The sequence below is a fragment of the Eulemur rufifrons genome, chromosome 17, assembly GCF_041146395.1.
Source record: "Eulemur rufifrons isolate Redbay chromosome 17, OSU_ERuf_1, whole genome shotgun sequence".
Taxonomy (NCBI): Eukaryota; Metazoa; Chordata; class Mammalia; order Primates; family Lemuridae; genus Eulemur; species Eulemur rufifrons.
In genome coordinates, this window is record NC_090999.1 from 66,854,712 (window position 1) to 66,874,444 (window position 19,733).

General features: G+C 40.4%; 1 protein-coding gene across 1 annotated transcript in view; it reads right to left on the minus strand.

Moving 5' to 3' along the window:
- Positions 1-12,218: 12,218 nt before the first annotated feature.
- The window catches only part of LIX1 (limb and CNS expressed 1), a 48,836-nt gene continuing 41,321 nt past the window's right edge, over positions 12,219-19,733 (minus strand). Inside the window, exons 5-6 of the mRNA XM_069492733.1 lie at positions 14,907-14,984; positions 12,219-12,506 (exon numbers count right to left, since the gene is read on the minus strand). Of these exons, the coding sequence (XP_069348834.1) occupies positions 12,219-12,506; positions 14,907-14,984 (366 nt within the window). The remainder of the gene's footprint in view (positions 12,507-14,906; positions 14,985-19,733) is intronic.

The window sequence follows — 19,733 nt, forward strand, 5'->3', positions numbered from 1 at the left end:
ATCTAACACTTTTAAAAAATTTTTTGTAGTGGAGAGCATTTATAGGTCTTTGAGAAGAAACTTTCCTATTAGAGTAGCAATAACAATAATTCTAAGACTTTAAAAAGGTGGCATTGTGAGGAAATTGGACCACATATGTTACAGCACTCTAATTGGTTTTCTATTTTGGGAGAATAATCTGGTAATATATACTAAGTATTTATTATGTGTTAAGGATTTTAAAATATTCAAACCATTTGTCAAGTTAATTTCACTCTAGAAAATGTTTACTTATTTAGTTTCAAAAAAAGAATTCGGGCCATCATATTAAAAATATGTCAGAGAGCCGGGTGCAGTGGCATGTGCCTGTAGTCCTAGCTACTTGGGAGGCTGAGGTGGGAGGCTTGCTTGAGGCCAGGCATTGGAGGCTGCAGTAAGCTATGATCCTGCCCATGAACAGCCATTGCACTCCAGCCTGGGCAACATAATAAGACTCTGCCTCTAAACAGATAAATAAAATAAAAATATGTCATAAAAAGAGTACTTAAAATTAACATTTAAAAAGAGAGTTTGGAAATACCTAGAGGAATCGCCCTTGGAGAAAATAAATCAGATTTTTAAAAAGTAATTTTTTTTAAAGTATGTTCAGAATAGTGCTATTAAAGATAATGAAAACTGGGAACAACAAACATTTCCCTGAAGAGCAAATGAACTCACTTTTGAACTACTATTCAAGACAAGTTTTGGAAGCAGAGTAATATGTAGAAAGATGGACATGAAATAATGTTAAATGATTAACATAGAACACAAAGTAATAGGGACACAAGTCAGAGCTATGTAAATATGTATGTAACCACACTATTAAGTGTGAGGTGAAATAGTTTAATGTTTACTAAGCCTTTTTCCCCCCTCTAAATTTACCTTCACAAAACATGAAGAGAATCTCCAGCCTGAACAATTTTCAACCATGGCTTAGTGGAACTGGATTTCAAGACTTGTTTATTGTTATCAATCCCTGAGGTAAAAGCGTACGACTGAGTTACTGACCAACTGAAATCTGGTTTGCTGTCTATCACCAGAACAAGAAATATTGTCTACCTTTAGTTGTTTCTGCTTCCTTTGCTGAGGTAAAAACAAATGACTTATAATAATAGTAAGAAAATTTTGCCATTCTATCAGGGAAAATTGCATGATTTTTTCAACCTATTGGTGGAGCTCAGAACACACTACCCCAAAATACTGTATCCTAAATATTTTAAGCTGAAAGAATTTGAGAAAATGACAGAAACAAGAAGGTCACGCTGATCTTCTCCCACCCTTCTCCCCCAAAGCAGGTCATAAGCATCTCATGTGAGAGTTGCCCCTCTATTCCTAGGGGAAAGGGGCATGCTTATCTCTGAAGACACAGAGATGCCGAGAAGAATCTGAACAAACAGGCCTTGATAAGTTTCCCCCAGTTTATTACCATTAGGTCAAACCTTTTGTCCTTCTTTCATGTTTCTCCACAGCTGTCCACTCTGCATCAAACCTAAGCATAAAAATACACGTTAGCTCATTTCTTTGGGTCTTCATTTCCTTATGAAGGCATTTGTGTTATATAAAATTTATATTGAATACTTTTGTATGCTTTCTTCCTTTTAATCAGTCTTTGTCGGTTTGATTTTCAGACCCAGCCAGGGACCCTAGGAGGGCCCAGGAAAACCTTTTCCTCCCCTACAATGTCATCAAGAGTGATTTCTATGGCTAATGAATGCCAAATTGGTTAAACACGTATTTGGATATCAACCAATATGAAATTCTGAAACTGTCATATTGTTTTTTTTTCCCTCCCTTGAGTTTGTTTTTAATCTTCACTTTAATTTAATTTTTTTTACTGGTGTACATAAAATGCAATTTACATTCAGTGTCATTTCAATTTTTATGTGAAAAGTGCAGAACCAATTCATTGTACCCTCACCTCAAAAGAAAAGCACGAGACTACCCTCGACTGTTTCTACCTTTCACTGGGTGCACCGGTGGGAAACCTGTATCTTTTTCACACTTTCCTATTGTCAGTCACTTTCTCCAAACTCTAGGTGTCTCCTTCCACCGACTTACACACAAACATTCCTGTTCTAGAGATTCTAGCTCATGCATTATCCAGTTAGTTACTACCTCTCCCATTCACCTGGTTATACCTGATTACTGTTGACCGGTTGGAGAGGGAGAGTCACTAACTCTGTCCCCTTATCCTGGCAGAATGATTCTGTCACTTCTACGAGTCATTAGGGCTCCTTATCTGGAAAATAAAGCCCCCAAGTAAAAGCACAGCCCTGAAAGATTATGAACTATATTTTTTTTTGTTGTTTTGTTTTGAGACAGAGTCTCACTCTACTGCCTGGGCTAGAGTACGGTGGCGTCAGCCTAGCTCACAGCAACCTCAAACTCCTGGGCTTAGGCAATCCTTCTGCCTCAGCCTCCCGAGTAGCTGGGACTACAGGCATGTGCCACCATGCCCAGCTAATTTTTTTCTATATATATTTTTAGCTGTCCAGATCATTTCTTTCTACTTTTAGTAGAGATGGGGTCTCGCTTTTGCTCAGGCTGGTCTCTAACTCCTGACCTCTAGCAATCCTCCTGCCTCGGCCTCACAGAGTGCTAGGATTACAGGCATGAGTTGTTTCTAGTGAGATACATTTCCGTAACTATATCTCCATTTTTTCCTCTAAAAATATTTTTTCTACTTAATGTAGAAAAAGCTTTCTTCTTCACTCCCAATCCCCACTCTCAATAATGTTTGGAGCATGTTCCTACAAATTTGTTTTTTGATATGCTTAATTTTTTTGAAAAACAACTAAAGAAATGGATTTGTACTTTATATATTGTTTTGAAAATTGTTTTTCAACTAATCTATGTTGAATCTTTTTATACCTGTATGTAGAGATCTGCCTTACTTCTTTTAATGACTGCATAGTACAGATCTGAGAGAACTATAATGTCTAAGAGAAATATAATACAAGATTCAAATGTGAGTCACACATGCAATTTTATATATTCTAATAGTTACATTAAAAAGGTCTAAAAAGGTGAAATTAATTTTAGTAATATATTTAGCCCTATATATCCAGAATGTTATTATTTCTACATGCAATCAATATAAAAATTAATGAGATATTCTATTATTTTTTCCATACATCTTCAAAATCCATTGTGTGCCCAGTTCAGACTAGTTACATTTCAAGCAGCTATACCTACTGTATTGGACAGCACAGGAAGAGATGTACCATGAAACTAACGATTTCCCTATTGAGGAACATTCCGGTGTTTATTAATATGAACAATTTAAATAAAGAACATCTTTTTGACATATCTTTGAGCACTTGTAAAAGTATTTTTATAGGATGAATTTGTAGAGGTGTAAAATGCTGGGTCAAAGAGACAGAACATATCGAATTTTAATAAAGTTGACTCCGAAAAAGACTGTATTAATTTACATTCTCAACAACAGAGTGTTGGAGTGTCCATTTCCCTAACAGACTCACCAGCGTTGGATATTACAACTATTTTTTGCCAATCTGATTGGCGAAGATCTTATTGTGGTTTGGTTAAGTACTGAGATTGCAAACTGGAATTTCCTCTTCGGCAGATCGCCTGTTGAGCTTGAATTTTTCTCTGGGTTAATGGAATCAGGTTACTAACCCTTCATTCTGTGTGCCTAGATCCCGAAGACTTCCCTCCTCTTACACGGTGGAGCTCCTCACAATTCACATCTGGGAACTGGCAGAAAAGCCGCCGCTCTTCAGCCTGGTGCAGGGGATGAGGGTAGTCCTCAAACTTTTGGTTCGATATGCAGAAATCGACATTGTTTGGCACAGACATTATCATTCCAAGTTCCCCATTTTTGTAAAGGTTAACCAGAAACACACAAGGTAACTATTTATCCTTTCTATATTCTTAGGCTATAAGAGGCATTTCTGCTATCAAGAAAGACAGGCTGGCGCAAAGCGTAGCTTTGTTGGGAGTAAATGTAAATGAGGAGGCCTTAATTACCACAAAGTCAATTCCCTCTGATTATTTCCACAGAGCTTAATTTTCCAATGTGAGTTAAGAGTAATTCGAATAAAATGAATAGAATGTATAAGTAGCCAACAACATGAGAAGGAAATTGAAGATTGAAGCCAGGGAAGAAATGGCTTCTCAGGTTAAAAGGAAAAAATGAGAAGGAGTCAGAGTTAGAGGGGCAGAATCAGGAGTTCTGTTTTGTGATAGGTGTAATTAGTCCTCCCGGGCCTTGCTCCCTTTTCCCCAGAGATTCCTTGCCTTAGCGGAGTTCTTTCTTCAAACTCTCACGCACACCTCTCCTAGCTGTACCTACATACATATATCATGAAGCTGGTTTTAGAAGTGGACAGTTTTGGGGGCTTCTTTTTTGTTTTGTTTTTTAGGCCATTCATTTTAGATCCTGTGAATCCTACTGTCAATGTGTGTGACACCTGCAATGCCTGGGACGAAGTTGCCCATGTGGCACGACGCAGCCTGTGTAAGCCTCTTTTCAGTGGCGTGAGAGCCAAACCCCCCTGGCTTTTCACAGACAACTGGTAAGCTGGGCCAGGAGATGCCATCCTTGGATCTCTATGAAGAAAAGAAAATGGACAGAAAATGCGTTGCCAGTAAGAGTGCTCTAGGTGAAAGGCAATATGAAGGAAAGTTGTCTTAATTCTCTGTTTTACTAAACTCAGTCTTTAACAAATATATTTATGTGAATCATCATTTAAGATAAAAGCAACTATGTTTTGGCCTTTAAGAGAATTGAAACTCCACCCCCCATTTGGTGGCTTTGTGACCAAAAGTTTTTTCTAAAAAAATTGAAATAGCCACAATAAATAAACAAATAAGTAAAATTCCCAGATCATTTGAGAGATTAACTGAAAGTGAAAATATCTCCTACTTTTTAGTTTCAATCAATTACGGTGTCAAGGTGACTTTTCAACTCACCTGGCGATCTGGAATTTCACTGGGTCACTCTTGTGTGTTCTTAGAATTTCTGTATGAAAACCTGCTTGCACCAAGTACTACTTATGAACTTCCAGACATCATCTAACAAATGGAAACATCTACATGGAAACATGGAACTATCTGGGAGATAAACAACAGATTGCTTCAAAATAAATTGTTTCCAAATCGTTTTATGACGACTCATGGGTCAGAGGAGCCGAACTTAAGGTTTGCAAACTGCTCGGTAACAAGTGGGGATAAATAAGCTACCCAGGCTATTGAACTGTCCAATTTTGCTGCAAGTGTTTTCACTTGTTGGGATCAACTGTTTTCTTTTCTATTAAGGTATTAGCAGCCGCTGATAATGAAAGCCAGGGCCCACCGGAAATAGACCAGAAGAAATTCCCTGACCCACTTGCACAACAGAATTCACCAGCACTGAAGTGTGACTTCAGAGTAATGCGAGTGATTAGGTTTTTCCACACAACAGAACCCTTACATGTAAATGAGCGCCGTCCCCTTCAGGAGAGTCCGCAGGGAAGCTGCATGCTCATTCCAGTGCGGGATTGGTCTGGAAGCATTTTGGGGTTTCCCCTCTGGGGAGAAAGTTCTTTTGAACATCCTTAGTGGTGGCAAAGTTTGTCCTTTGAGGATGGATTTGATTTTTGGAAATGATACAATGTATTCATAGTATACATCTGTTGTTTTTTTTTCTACCCAGAAACCTCTTTCTCCCAACTTTTGGTAGGAGACACTGCTTTCTTCTGTTGTTCATTCTGTATCTGAAGGCTTTCAAGGAGGAAATAGTTTTTAAAATGTCTTGTGAAATGGCCAACTTTTTCCCTGGTAACTGAACCCATATTTTGCTTAGGTAGCTACTCCTCCCCCACCAGCTCTAAGTTGTTGGGGTGAGCTCACTTGACACCAGTTCCAGGGGGACCGATGAGCGATGTGGGCCTGGCCACAGCCATTGATTTAGAGATGGACACATGACTCAAACACCATGATGGCACCCAGTTCTGGAACTTGGATTTGAATTGGTGGGAGGAGGATTTCTCATTTTGCTCTGATGTAAGCATGAAGCTGCTGGTTGCCACTTGCTGCCACAAGGAGAGAGCCTGCTTCAAATGGAGCCAACATGAAAGAAGGCAGATTTGAAACATGATGAATGATACACATGTATGTGCATATATGTATTTATCTATATAATGAGAGAGACCAAGTTCCGATTTGTGCTTCTAGATCCAGATGTACGCGGAGCAAAAACTACCCTGGAACTCTTTTGTTTCAAGAGCCAGTAAGCTCCCTCTTTGCCTAGCAGGTTTGATCTGGGCTTCTATCTTGCAACCAGGTGAGTCCTGACTGATCCAGTAGAACAGAGCCAGGTCAGGTCCCTCCTCCATCAGAGAGTAAGAAAGGCACGAAGACGTTTATGACAAATTTCTATTCAAGAAACATTCACTGAGCACCTGCTAATAGGCCTAATAGTTGAGATGCGGAGATGAATTAGTCAGTTGTAGGTGCTTTCAGCCTACAAAAAAGACTGCTTTTCTTCCTTTGCTCACATGGACCCAGAGGGCTATTCTAAAGGAAGAGTCAGTGACAGGAATGTATTTGGCAAGGACAGCACTCAAGTATGAGCAGAACATGTTATTAATTTCCCAAGGTGATTAATTTTTGAAGAAGACAAGAAATAGTTGAGGTTATGAATTGTCTTTGTAAAAATAGAATTGTCTTCCCTCTGTAGTCGTCCCTCCTGTGGAACATGAGAGCACAGGAATTTCTATGTAGGGGAGCAAGGACAGTATGGTTAGCACGTAAGATGTAAGTTTATTTCAGAGTTGGGAGGGCGTCTGGCCACTGTGAGACCTCACATTGGAGTGGGAGGGGGCGGGGAGTGAATGGGGAGAAAGGTAACCCCGTCACCTGTCCTAAATCTAGTTTTCTCTGTGGCATTGCTATCATTTGAAAAGGGTCCTCCTTATGTCAGCTTTTTTGGTCTTTCTTAGGATGAAAAGTTCAGAATAATCTATTTTGGCTTTGCTTTGAAATGAGTGAGGTGATGTTTCTTTGGTCGCAAGGCGTGTGATCCTTGCAACCGAGGAGGAAACGTTATTGCAGGGTGCGTGGGTCAGCAGTTCTCGTCATCCCCTCACGGGCCTCAAGCTCTCACCTTCTCCTGTGCTCTGCCCGTCTCTGCCTCTGCTCTCTGCACCAGCCAACTTCTCCCCTTCCTACTGGTCAGCTCCCTTTGCTGACTCATGGCTCCTGCTTCATCATCCCTACCACCTGCACAGACCCCAGCTCCCGTGCACGGATTCTGCTGACTGCAGCTCCTGACTCCAACTGGCCAGTTCCTTCCATGCTTCTCAGTTCACATCCCTGAGGAGGACAGACTGATTGGTCCAGTTTGTAGTTTTGAGCCAGAATCACTGGCTAGCCGATGGGGCAGCTAGCTGAGATCAGAATGGGGACAACGAACGTACAAGGGAGCCAAATGGGAACACTGGAGAAGCAGGAAACCTCAGGGGTGAGAGCCAGCGGGTCAGGCTCTGTGGCTGACCTGTCCAGCCCAGTTGTGCCTCATGTGCCCATGTCTTTCCGCACGGGCCCTGGTGAAAACAAAGTCTGCAAAGGGGCTTAGTGGCTGCCATTTTTAGGTCACCCAAACGTTCCTGTTTTCAGTGGTACCAACTCATAGAAATTTTCAAAGCGTTTGTAAGAAAGGTGGAGAAAAAGCCATCTCTTTGAGGAAGTCAGCAGGTAGAAGAAACCAGGATCAGAAGAGGCAGTGGCGATGGCAGTGGGTGGGGCCCCGGCAGGCTACTCTATGGGAACCCGAGGAGGATGCCCGGGGGGCGTTTCTATATGGTGCCTTAGACCCTCCTCTCAAAACCTAGAGCTGTGTGAGGTCCCAAGGATCAATACTTTAGGGACCCTGTGGCTTATCTAGGCTGCTCTGGGAGGCTTACCACCATGTAGGACCTTGCTCCTATAGGGAAATGCATCCTCAGGGTTGGACTGACTGACTTATACAGACAGACGTGTGGAACACAATTGCTGCTAAAGTTGGAACTGCCTATAAATAGATGGCAATTTAGAAATTTCACCTGGGAAACAATAATCACGAAGGAATCCACAGCTCTCAGAAAGAAGCTTCTGCTTGCATTTCCCTCCACTTACTTTGCTCCAAGGAGGAGAGTGTTATCAGGGTTTAGCTAGATTTAAAGAAGTGACTTTAACCATAGCTAATAGATATTTTCATGGTTTCTAGTAAAAGGGGTTAAAAGAAATACCAGACATTGAGGCCAAAGTGATCAAAGAGTGGGCAGTGCTCTTTTGGGAGAGAAATGCAGCCGTATCTCTTGGCCCCTTCTGCCTCTCTCCAGCTTCCAGGAGGGGAGGAGAGGCGACCTTCCCCTCTCTCCGTTCTTCCTCCTGTGCCCTGTCTTGGGAGGCCAGGGCTCTGCTGCCCAGTAAAGGGTGTGTTGGGTGGCTTTAGCTCACGAGTTCTCAAAATGAAGTGTGATCAGAAACACCTGGTGCAGTGGTAAATTCCCAGACCCTCTTCTGGAACTTGGTTACAAAATCTAAGGTGCAGCCCCCGAAGTTGAGTATTTAAGCAAGTACCCCAGATGATTCTGGGGCAGATAGTTCATGTACCGTATCTGAGAATGACAGCCTGGACCTTGGGGCAGAATCTACCTCTCCTGCTCAGATGAGGGTGTGCGTGTGTGTACTTCCCCGCCTGAGTCCTGGGTTCCAGGAGAGACTTCTTGTCCAAGGATTTGCTCCTACCTAGCTCAAAAGAGTTCCATGTTTGAGTCTGGGGCCAAAGTCAAGTGGAGTTATAGCTCCCTCTGGTTAGGCCATAGACCTCTGAGCTAGTACTTCCTGGGGTTCTCAACCTTGTTATTCTATGTGGGGAGCTTTTAAGAATACTGATTCCTGGGCCCCACTCCCAGAGAGTCTGATTTCATTGGTTTGGTAGAGTCTGGATAGTTAGGATTTTTAAAACTTTTTTGGGTATTCTAATGTCTAGCCAAAGTTGAAAACCACTGTGGTAGGGAAAGGGATTTTTATTTTTCTGGAGCCTTGGCTAAAAACAATCTTAATGTTAGCTCTTTAAATAGACACCATGGAAGAAATCTTGATGTCTGTATTTCTGCAAGGCAAAACAAACAAAGAATCAACAATATATAAGAGATAATATCTTGACTAGTGTTTACCTGTGGACATAGTCAAGGCTAATAAAAATATTCTTATCCTGGCTTCTTTTGTCCTTTGGTTAAAAAGAAAGGCACAGCATGATACAACTCAGAATTCTCTACAGCATCTCAGCTAAAGTCAACTGCAACACTTCTGGCTTCAAAAGCTTTCTCTAAAGAATCAGAAAAGTGTTAAACTTTTATGCTTTCGAGTCTCTTTTTTCTGAGACCTAACTAATCAGATTCATAGTTGGTATAGGTACAGCATTTCAGGAATATCTACGGTTTGCTTCTTTTCCTTTTCTAGAAATAGGTGAATAAATTTAATAGTAAAAATATGAGTGGAGTGTAGCTCTTGAACAAAATGGACAACCAAATTCTAAACATTAGCAGTACAATGACTTTATTAAATCTGTAATTTCTGATCCATTCACCCAAGTTTAGTGACTAGTTTCCTCCAAACCGTTTTTGTCATAATAATATGGTATACTTTAATTTTGTGAAAATTAAACTATCTCTTGTTAGATACAGTGTAATTCTGTATTTCAGGATGATGGCCTTTATCTTAGGCTACATGGGCTATGTCTGAATTACATTGGATCCCTGATGTAAAATTTGAGACTGTATGTATGTGTTCAAAAGTATGAGTTCTAAACAAGGATCCAGAGATCCCCTAGGGTAAACCATGGACTTTGGGGCGGTCCATATACTCTGGAACTATGCAATTTGGAATGTATGTGTTTTAGTCTGTTTTCCTAGGAGATGGTCCATAGGTTTTATCAGATTCTAACCAAAATGGTTAGGACCCAGAGCTCTATATGTTTACACAGAGAATCCTCCAGTCTAGTCCCGTTTACCACAGTGTGTTACTGAGAACAAAATACAGAAAAGGGAAAAAAATCTGCTTTACTCTTCTCTGGGCCACAATTACAGTTGTTTATGTGATGTACTGATAACCCTTGTGTCTCAGCTGAAGTTGATTTGCTATTAAATGAGCATCAAAGGGACCAGCAAAGATTCTGACTTTTGTCTCTTTTGCTGCGCTGTTCCAGGAAGAGTGGGTGGTTTTGATCAGTCAGGAAAAAAAAAAAAAAAAAAAAAAATGATAGTGGCCAAGGGAGAGCCTCTTTTTTCAGTTTACAGGGTAGGTGTGGTTTTTAAATTGTAGGGCAGAAAGTCAATGTTATATCGTCGCATCCGATCCCTGTCCTTGTGTCTAATTAGGTGTCAGTTTGAGGTGGTCATTGTCAAAGGCTGCAAATGCAGTAAAGATGTACCCAACTTTAATCATACCCAACATAGCAAATTGCGGCTTTTTTGAAATGACAATGTAAAGAATAATGACTCTGTGAAAAAAATTAAATAGAACGTTTCCGAAATTTTAAAATTTGTTCAACATAAAAAAGTTAATTCTAATTCCTTTTCAGGAATATAAGGGAATAAAGTTCTTTTCTAGGTGACATTTAGCCTCATGGGGAGGAATGTGACTTTTTAAAAATTAATATCTTTAAAATATATCTAATATTATATACTATTACCTTTTCAAGATATTAAAGTAGGACAATTATGTAGCTGAATTTTCCCCTGGTGTGAGAAATGTGATATGTAATGATTTTTTATTATTGAGGCTAATTCCAAAATACAGTAGTTTTCATGGGGGTTTAAGGAGTGTCAATTACCTTTGTATATATTTTGATAGAAGGTTAAAATCTCTTATTTTGTAAACTTTAATGTAATTATAATGGTCTAGCTTTCAGGAAAGGTTATTGCATTTACATACACAAGAAGAAAAAGAAACTAAAGTTGAGAAAAATGTTTTCTTTAATTTGAATTATTGAACTAAATGCAGAATAATCCTTTTCATGTTATAGGTATGGAAATACCTATGAGCATTTCAGATTGACACTGCTGCCATTCTTAAATTTGAGTTACCAGAAACCATCTAAAAATCAGTTTGTATTGGCTTTTGATTTTCTAATCAGTGGACTAACCATACAGATGCGTCAAATAGAGTTGCAATGTTTTATCCCTCCCTTAAAGAAGATTCCAGTGACTTAAACGTAATAATGACACTGCATTTCAGCTACTGGTTGCTTATATTCTTGAACAAAAACAAGAGAGCTAATGGTTCCTTCTCTCTAATGCCTGTTAAATGAATCAAATGCAAGGATTCTTTGTCACATGTTAATAATTTTTCAAAATGTTTTAACCTTTAAAATGCCCTTAATTTTCCCCATTGTAGACACTTGTCTGCAGTGGGAAAAAAATGAATTACTTCAAGTTATCTATTTGCAAATTAAAAATGAACATGATTGATTACAAGACATAAAAATTAGATATTAATTCTTTTTGAGGAAAAAGAGTGTGGCTACTATTCTAGGTGACATTTATCCCCATATGTGGAAGACTGTGGGTTTTAAAAAATTATTATTACAATGGCATTTTAAGCCACATTAAGTTTATCTAGTATTTTCATGCTATTACCACTTTAAGATCTTTGATAGTGAAATGTCCAGATAAAATCCACACTATAGCCTTGGATTATACCTAGTTGAATGTAAACTACTGCTTAGCTTACAGAGCTTAGGAAGAGACTCTGACCCTTGTATACTTTCAAAAACAATCCATATTGTTTATTTGATCCCAAGTATTTTTTAAAATGGCTGTCATGCTACTTCCCCTAGTTCTGGCTGCTGTCCTTCGGGGGGATGCTATATTGGGCCTGTTCTTCGAAACAGCATGTATAATCTAGCAAGGCACGTGTCAGCCAGGCCTGAGGTTGGAGCCAGGCCTGGAAAATACTTTTCAAACAATCCAGTCTCTATCCTTTCATCCTGAGGTGGAACTACTGAGAGTGTTATGGAAAAAATGCATTGAGTGGGCTGATGGGTCCTGTAAGAGTCCTACTGAGCTCACATTCTGGGAATGGAGTGGGTAGGGAGGATTAGTGCAGCCTTCAGTGGTAGCTACAGAGGCTAAACCCTCTGGGGACCTCCTTCACTGTGCTCCCTAATGTCCAGCTTCTGCCACTGCTGGGGGCACCGGGACCAGGCCTTGCTAGTGGTAGCCACACAGGGCTGTGAGGCTCAGCTGATCGTCACTGGGTGAGGAAGTGTCAGGGTCACTGTAGATCTGAGTCAGGGCTAAGCTCAGGATTTCTTTCTTTTCTTTGTAAAACCGGAGTTCTTGTCCTGCTTTCCTGGCTTCTTCCAACTGCCTCAGGGCCATTCGTAGCTCTTGAGAGAGAATTCCTGGTGTCTCCCGCTCCTTCATGATCCAGTCCAGGGCCATGTGGCTGCGCATCTTTTCATCTAGGGAATACTGGGAATAGTAGGAGATGACTTCCTGGGAGCCAAGAGATAAAGTCCAGAGTGTCAGGAAAGAGCAACACTGGCCCCTGCATGCATGGCCTCCCCTGCCCCCGGCATCTACTAGAGCTCTATCAATAACCCAAGCTCGCTGATGTTCAAGACCCGAAACCAAACCCAATGGGATACTTCTTAAAAGGAAATGAAGGGCTAAGCTGGTCCAGCAAAGCAAGTCACTCCAGACAGAGTCAAAACACACTACCAGGAATGACTCAATAATGTTCACAAAACAAAGCTCTGCCATTGCTAGAAAATACAAGAATTTCTTTGAAAATACATTGCTATAACAATTGGTATGAATATTACCTCATTTTTTTGTTGAACCCTCCTGCCCAGCATTATCTCCTTTGGCAAGATACAGAGATGGAAATAGCTACACAGAAGAATTTGGGCAGAATGGGATTTTGTTGCACAAATTGCCAGAAAGCAGGAAGCTTTTAGTCAAGGGCACCTCAGATTAAGACTTAGAAACCAGAAGCGTCAATGGTGCTGCTAGCACAAGAAAATGACAGTCCAAATGTCTCACAGGAACTACAGAAAACACTTTAGAAATGTATTATGAAAAGATATTTGCATCCCCATGTTTACTGCAGCACCATTCACATTAGCAAAGATATGGAATCAACCTAGGTGTCCATTAATGGATGAATGGATAAAGGAAACGTTGTATAAATACACAGTGGAATACTATTTGGGCATTAAAAAGAATGCAATCATATCATTTGCAGCAACCTGGATAGAACTGGAGGTGATTATGTTAAGTTACATAAACCAGGCACAGAAAGACAAATATCACATGTTCTCACTCCTACGTGGGAGCTAAATAAGCTGATATCATGCAGATAGAGAGTAGAATGATAGCTACCAGAGGCTAGGAAGGGTGTGTGGGTGGGAGAGGAGATGAAGAGAGGTTGGTCAATGGGTACAAACATATAGTTAGGTAGAAGGAATAAGTTCTAACGTTCCACATCAGAGTAGGGTGACTACCGTTAGCAATGATGTATTGTATATTTCAAAATAGCTACAAGAGAGGACTTGGAATGTTTCCAACATATACAAATGATAAATACTCAAGGTGATGGAGTCTTATGCATGTAACAAAACATCACATCTGCCCCATAAATATGTACTAATGTTATGTATCAATAAAAACTAAAAGGTGAAAAAAGAAATGCATTATGGAATGTAGATATTATCATTATTGATATCAAAATAATACCTTCATGGCACATTTTCTCTTACTGTTGCAAACAATTAAAAATTAGTCATTACCTGTCAATTCTTATGTGAAAAATTTGCCAATACATAGGAATGCCATGTATAGGTTTGATTGCATGAAGTAGATACGTTGCTTATTTTTATTTTCAAGAACATATGGTATTTATTTATGACCTTGACAAATTAAAAACAATCATGGAAGAGTGTTTATAGCCAACGGAGCATATTTCAAAGGCCTTTTGTAAAATCAAAGGAAAAGAAAAAAAAAAAATAGCCCAAGTCATTGTTGGCTACTCATTTCTTTTCCATCTTTGACATTTTGAAAGCTAGACTCCCTAAGCAAAGAACAACTAAAAACTCCTGGGGCTGCAGTGCACGAAAAACTCCTTACATCCACCCTCATCTTGCTGACTAGTAAAAGCTTTGTTCCTCATACAAATTCCTGTTAGGAAGTTCTCAAAAATAAACTACCGTCTTTCAAATTCTAACAGTGGGTAAAGGAAGGATAAATGTTGGCGTGCAGCAGGTGGAACCGTTAAATACGTGGGGTGGGGGGTTACATGGACTATTTTAAAAGGGGGGGAAGGGTGCTTCTTATAAGTGACAAAGAAAGTAAGAATCTATTACTGAAAAATGAAGAAACTTCTAAAGAAAAAATTGGGGTGACTGAATGCCAACTTGTGAACCTTTATAATCAATTCTGTTTTCCACTGGGGACGATTGGTGGGGATGGGAAATATTGTTCTGCTACAGCCAGCTTGGCCACTCTCCAGGAGGGTTCCAGAAGCAGTGCAGCCTCAAGTTTCTGCCTCAGAAGGTGGATGAGGGCACAAATTCCAAGCAGGCAGGGGAGGTGTGTAGAGTTGATTCAACATTTGCCTTAGAAACTGAGTCTATCTTAATGATTCCTTCACTCTGCGTTCAGTAAAGGTACCTAAATCAGCCCTCTGCCCAGCCAACATGCTTCTCAATGTGTATATTTGGTCAGTCCCTGGCTCAACTGGAGTGTTACATATATTTTTTCATGTGTCCTCTGCTCTTAATAAATAAGATACCAAATTTAAATGGAGAAAAATCTGAATAAAGGAAACCTAGGAAGGTGATGAGCCATGTGCTTGGTTTATACAACACGAACCTGGTCTTGATTAGAAAATCTCACCTGTCGGGAACACTTTGTTTCACGGAGGGCTTTTAGGCTTCCATTCCAGTGCAGTAGTTGGAAAATGGTCATCAGCTCCTACAAAACCCAAAAACCTATCATTGGTCTTGAAGCAGAAATGTATGTACATCAGTAAAAGCTAAGCATAACTCTGATCTCCAAATATATCAGGCAAACAGAATATACAGCATTGTCAGAACACTTTGGGGCTTTTCAAAGACCACAGTCCCCAGGCTTCTAGAACATCTTCTTTCCCTCCCCTCCTATATCTATACTTACATAATACAATGACTAAATAACTGGCAAACATCTTTCAACATTAAAACTAACATACTCTAACAATTCTACACCCAAGAAGTTATTGAAATATACTAGTACATCTAAGAAATAATGTATAGGCAAAGTTATACACTGTATAGTTTTTTGAAATTGCCTGAGACTGGCAATATCTTAAATGTTCATTTTTTAGAGGAATGGTTAAAGAAAGCACGATATATCCATGCTACTGAATACTTTGCAGTCATAAAGAAAGGACGAGAACACTAAGTTCCAACATAAAGAATACTATGATGTGTTGTTAAAAATAAAATAAAAGCAAGGTGCACAGCAGTGTGTATTGTGTGCTACTATTTGATCTGAAAAACACAGAAGATCTCTGTATACATATTTTCTTGTAAATGCCTAGGAAAGTTCTGGTAAAATAAAAGGATCTGGTAACATTAGTTGTCTCTGAGGAGGGAAAAAAAATGCCTGGGGGACAGGAGTAGGAGAGAGACCTTTCCGTGACATTCTTTCACTAAGCTTCTTGAGTTTTGAATCATATGACTATGTTATATATTTAAAAAATTTAAATGTTAAAATTTTCAGTAAAAAAATAAATATGTAAATATTATTAAATAACATTTATAGGAGGCCTTTGGTTTGGACTGAGCTCCTGCACTAGGCCTAAAAAACCAAACCAAAATGGAGTTACTCATGCTAAGGTTGCACAGCACCAAGTCAAAACTAAGCTGTTCACCTGACCTTCCCAGAAACCAGGTGAGAGAGAGCTAACAGCCACATCCCCACACAAGTCAGTTTTAGCTGGCCTGATAAGGAAGTCCCTCCTGCTTTAGCCTTTCCAAGGAAAGTAACTCTGAAATAACCAATCCACTTTTTGTTCTGTTTCCACTTTCCTCAGCCCTTTCTGCTTATAAAGCCAACTTCCTCTGCTCAGCTCGTTGGAACGCTCATTCTGTTTTATAGAATGAGGTGTTACCCAATTCTAGAATTCCAAATAAAAGCCAGCTAGATCTTTAAACTAAATTTGTTGTAATTTTGTCTTTTGACAGTATAAAACATATAATGGACAAACTACAGAAACTGTTAAAATACTCCTAAATGTATAAATTCAGTCAAGAAAAATGCTTTAAAATATGGACAATAATGTTATATTGACAGGAAAGCCCACCCAGAGTTCCCACCTCCAATGGCCAGGGCTGAGCACAGCATGGGGCCTGCCCCTTCCTTCCTTGGCCTGCTATCAAGGGCGAGCTAAGGTATATAAACATACTGAAGGTTTTTCTTTTCCTCATGTGGTTACAACTAACAGTTTTCCACCAAAGTTATCAAAATTTCATGTATAGATTTTTTCTTTTTGTCAGAGAGACATCTATTTTGGATTAATATCAGACACCACAACCACATACTTACTGAAAAATAACTTGATACAATTAAGGGATTCCTGGTCTTGAAAATAGATGTGAAAACTTAACATTTAGACAGACGTCCTACTGCCCATTCAAAAAAGCTGCCTTTTATTAACTGTCTTTACCTTTGCCTGCTCAGGAAAAAGTATTCAGTATGACAGTCAGGTTTCAGGCCTTTTAAAATTACCATGTACGCTGTAAAGCTATTAGATTATCAGAAGAACAAATAGCATTACTCTCATGTCTAAAATTGCCATTAGGATTACATGCTTTTCTTCTTTTCAGTCTGAGATACAGTCTGGCATCCTGTCTACGTTCCACTGCACAGTAAGCACTCCAAGAGCCCACGGAGACCTCAGTAGAAGCAAAACCACTGGCTTCTGTTAATTAAAATACACATAAATACCAGCTGAGTTGACCCAAAAGGAGACCCCACCGTGAGTCCAGTGCCCAGGAAAGCCACCCTTCTCAAGCCCTCTTTCCTCCACATCTTCCTGCCTCCATCCAGATTTTCACTCTATCATATCACTATGCTAATTTGGAAGAGAATGCTTTGTTCTAGAAACCAAATCTTGTCTCATCTGGGTTTCATGACTGTGCTTCTCAGCCTTGCTCTCAGAGTCGTCCCCGAAGCTGAAGAGGGTGAGTTTGTGCTATCCTTCCTACCTACCTGTGAACCTACTCACGGAATACTTTGCAGTCAATAAAAATAAGCAGGAACGCTCTCAACGTTTTGATATGGAACAGTCTCTGATGTAACAGGAGGACCAATATTTGCAAATAAAAAATTTCTTTTGGTTTCATGTTTTAAAAGGATCAACTGGAATTTTTTACTCTGTAGTATATGTTCATATTTTAAAAAGAGAAAAATACCATCTCACTCCTCCACCTGACCCCCCCCCCGCCCCCCCCCCCCCCCCCCCCGCCCCTGTAGCCGCAAGTCAACTTTATGTAAAGTTGACAACTCAGAAACATATACTGGATTTATTCTGTGGCTTCCGCCACCTATCTTGGCATTGTCCTTGTATCCTAGTGGCCCAGCTCGAGGCACAGACTATTGCTAACAGGGCTCTTTAGTCCATCCTCTGATAATTGTTGCCTTAGAGAGGTATTCTTCTTCCTCCAAGGTCTTCTGCGCTCTCATTCTTATCTATGCACTAACTGCGCCCCCTTCCAGATAAACTGCTGTCATTCCTGCAAATCCCCTAAGACTTCAGAATCCACAGTTCTGCTGTGAACAGAACCGGAAACCTTTCTCACGCCCCTTGACAACCTCCCTGCCTCAAAAATCTCCCCAAAGAGACTTGAACTATTTTTGTGTCCAGCATGAGAGTCATCCTCCTCACCTCCTGTGGTTTGTCTCAATTTCTATTCCATCACCAGGCAGTTTTTTTTCTTCTTCGGTAACACAACTGCCTCTTCCTCAGTGTTGCTCTTGTTCCTAAAATTTCCCCAGGGAACTGACCTCCTTTCTACCTTCTTATGTTATATCTAGTTTTTGTCCTCTGTAGAGATATAATATTAATCTGGCCATCATTATATAAAGTATATTTAAATAGTTCCACATTTTTCCTGTCTCGCTTCTTTATATCCCCTCATAAGACCAAATTCACCATCTTCGAATCTTCTTGGAACTGTATGAGCTCTAGGCTAAGCCCCAGGAAATCCTTGGTGCTCTGACGGATTTGCAGGAAATCCTCGAATTACTTCAGACTGGCAAGGAGAGAGCTGTTGTGGACTTCTGTGAGGAATCGCTTCCTGGTTCACCACGGTTCCTTGCTGCCTGGCTTTTACCATCTCAATTTTTTTTTTTTTTTTGACACAGGGTCCCATTCTGTCACCCAGGCTAGAGTGCAGTGGCGTCATCATAGCTCACTGCAACTTCAAACTCCTGGGCTCAAGTGATCCTCCTGCCTCAGCCTCCCAGAGTAGTGGGATTATGGGCGTGAGCCTGGCACTCTTAAAGGAAGTTAGTGTTTGTTCTGGGAGGGTCGGATCTGTTCCTCCCTGAAGTCTGTGGTGCTGGGGTGTTGGTTATGTGGGTTAATCCAGACTCCTGGGGGGCCTGTTTGGACAACAGGAAAGCAAGAAGCTGGCCTCCTGGGGTGAGGCAAGTGAGGCAAGATTTAAAGTGAGTGCGGAGAGTCATGCACGTTCAGGATGTTTTATTTAAAAATTTGATTTTTTATTATCATGAAGTTTTTGCATTAATTTTGAGTTTTTAAAATATTGCATATAACATTATTTATGTTGATTACTAAGTTCTTTAGCCCCTTTCAATGTTGTGCCCAAGACAAATGCCTCACTCTCCTAACTCTCATCTGGGCCCTTTTTGTGGGTCTGTCCCAGGGACAAGCCTGGCTTCATGAGCGTGAGGTCTGTGCAGCCGCACAGGGCCTGTGCCTGGTTTAGTGCTCTGCTGTCTTGAAATTCTTAATAATTTTTGGACAAGGACTCCTGCATTTTCATTTTGCACTGGGCCCTGCAAATTATATAGCTGGTCCTGAACACCAAAGTAAGTTTAAAACTGAACAAAGAATCAAGTTGTGTATTGTCTTTCTTCCGGGAAAATTTCAATTGCAGCTCTCAGGCTACAGCTCTTTCCTGGTTCCTTTTGTCATTCATCCCATTGAAACCGTCTAGGCTTTGTCCTCATAGCACTTCCCCGTGTCCTCTCTTATTAGTAACAATGTTTGGTTTTTCAGCTACTTTGTGGGGAGAAAATGCTCACTGCTTCTCTCTGGAAGGCCAGCTTGGTTCTGTGATTCATCAGAAATAAGAAAAACAAACACTGTAAATGGAGAACTTGAAAAACAGGTGGGCACCATCTCCCCACCCAAGAGAATGGATTTAAGAGGAAATTTGTTTATGGGATGAGGTTTTAAAAGGCGACCTGGAGAATTTAGCAAAGATGTAAATAAACAACTCTTCCTTGGATTGCATTAGGCTTCAGAATAAATATATTAACCGGCTTCAGGCAAAGTCTGCCTCGAGTCTGACCTTGACAAGACCCAGTGACTAGCGCTGCTCCAGCCCTCCCCCCCAACAGCAGGCAGTGTTCTCCGTGGCAAAGCTCCCTCCAAACAGGCATCCCAGCTTCCCTCCCACAGCGTGAAGGTAAGCAGAGGCCTATCATGTT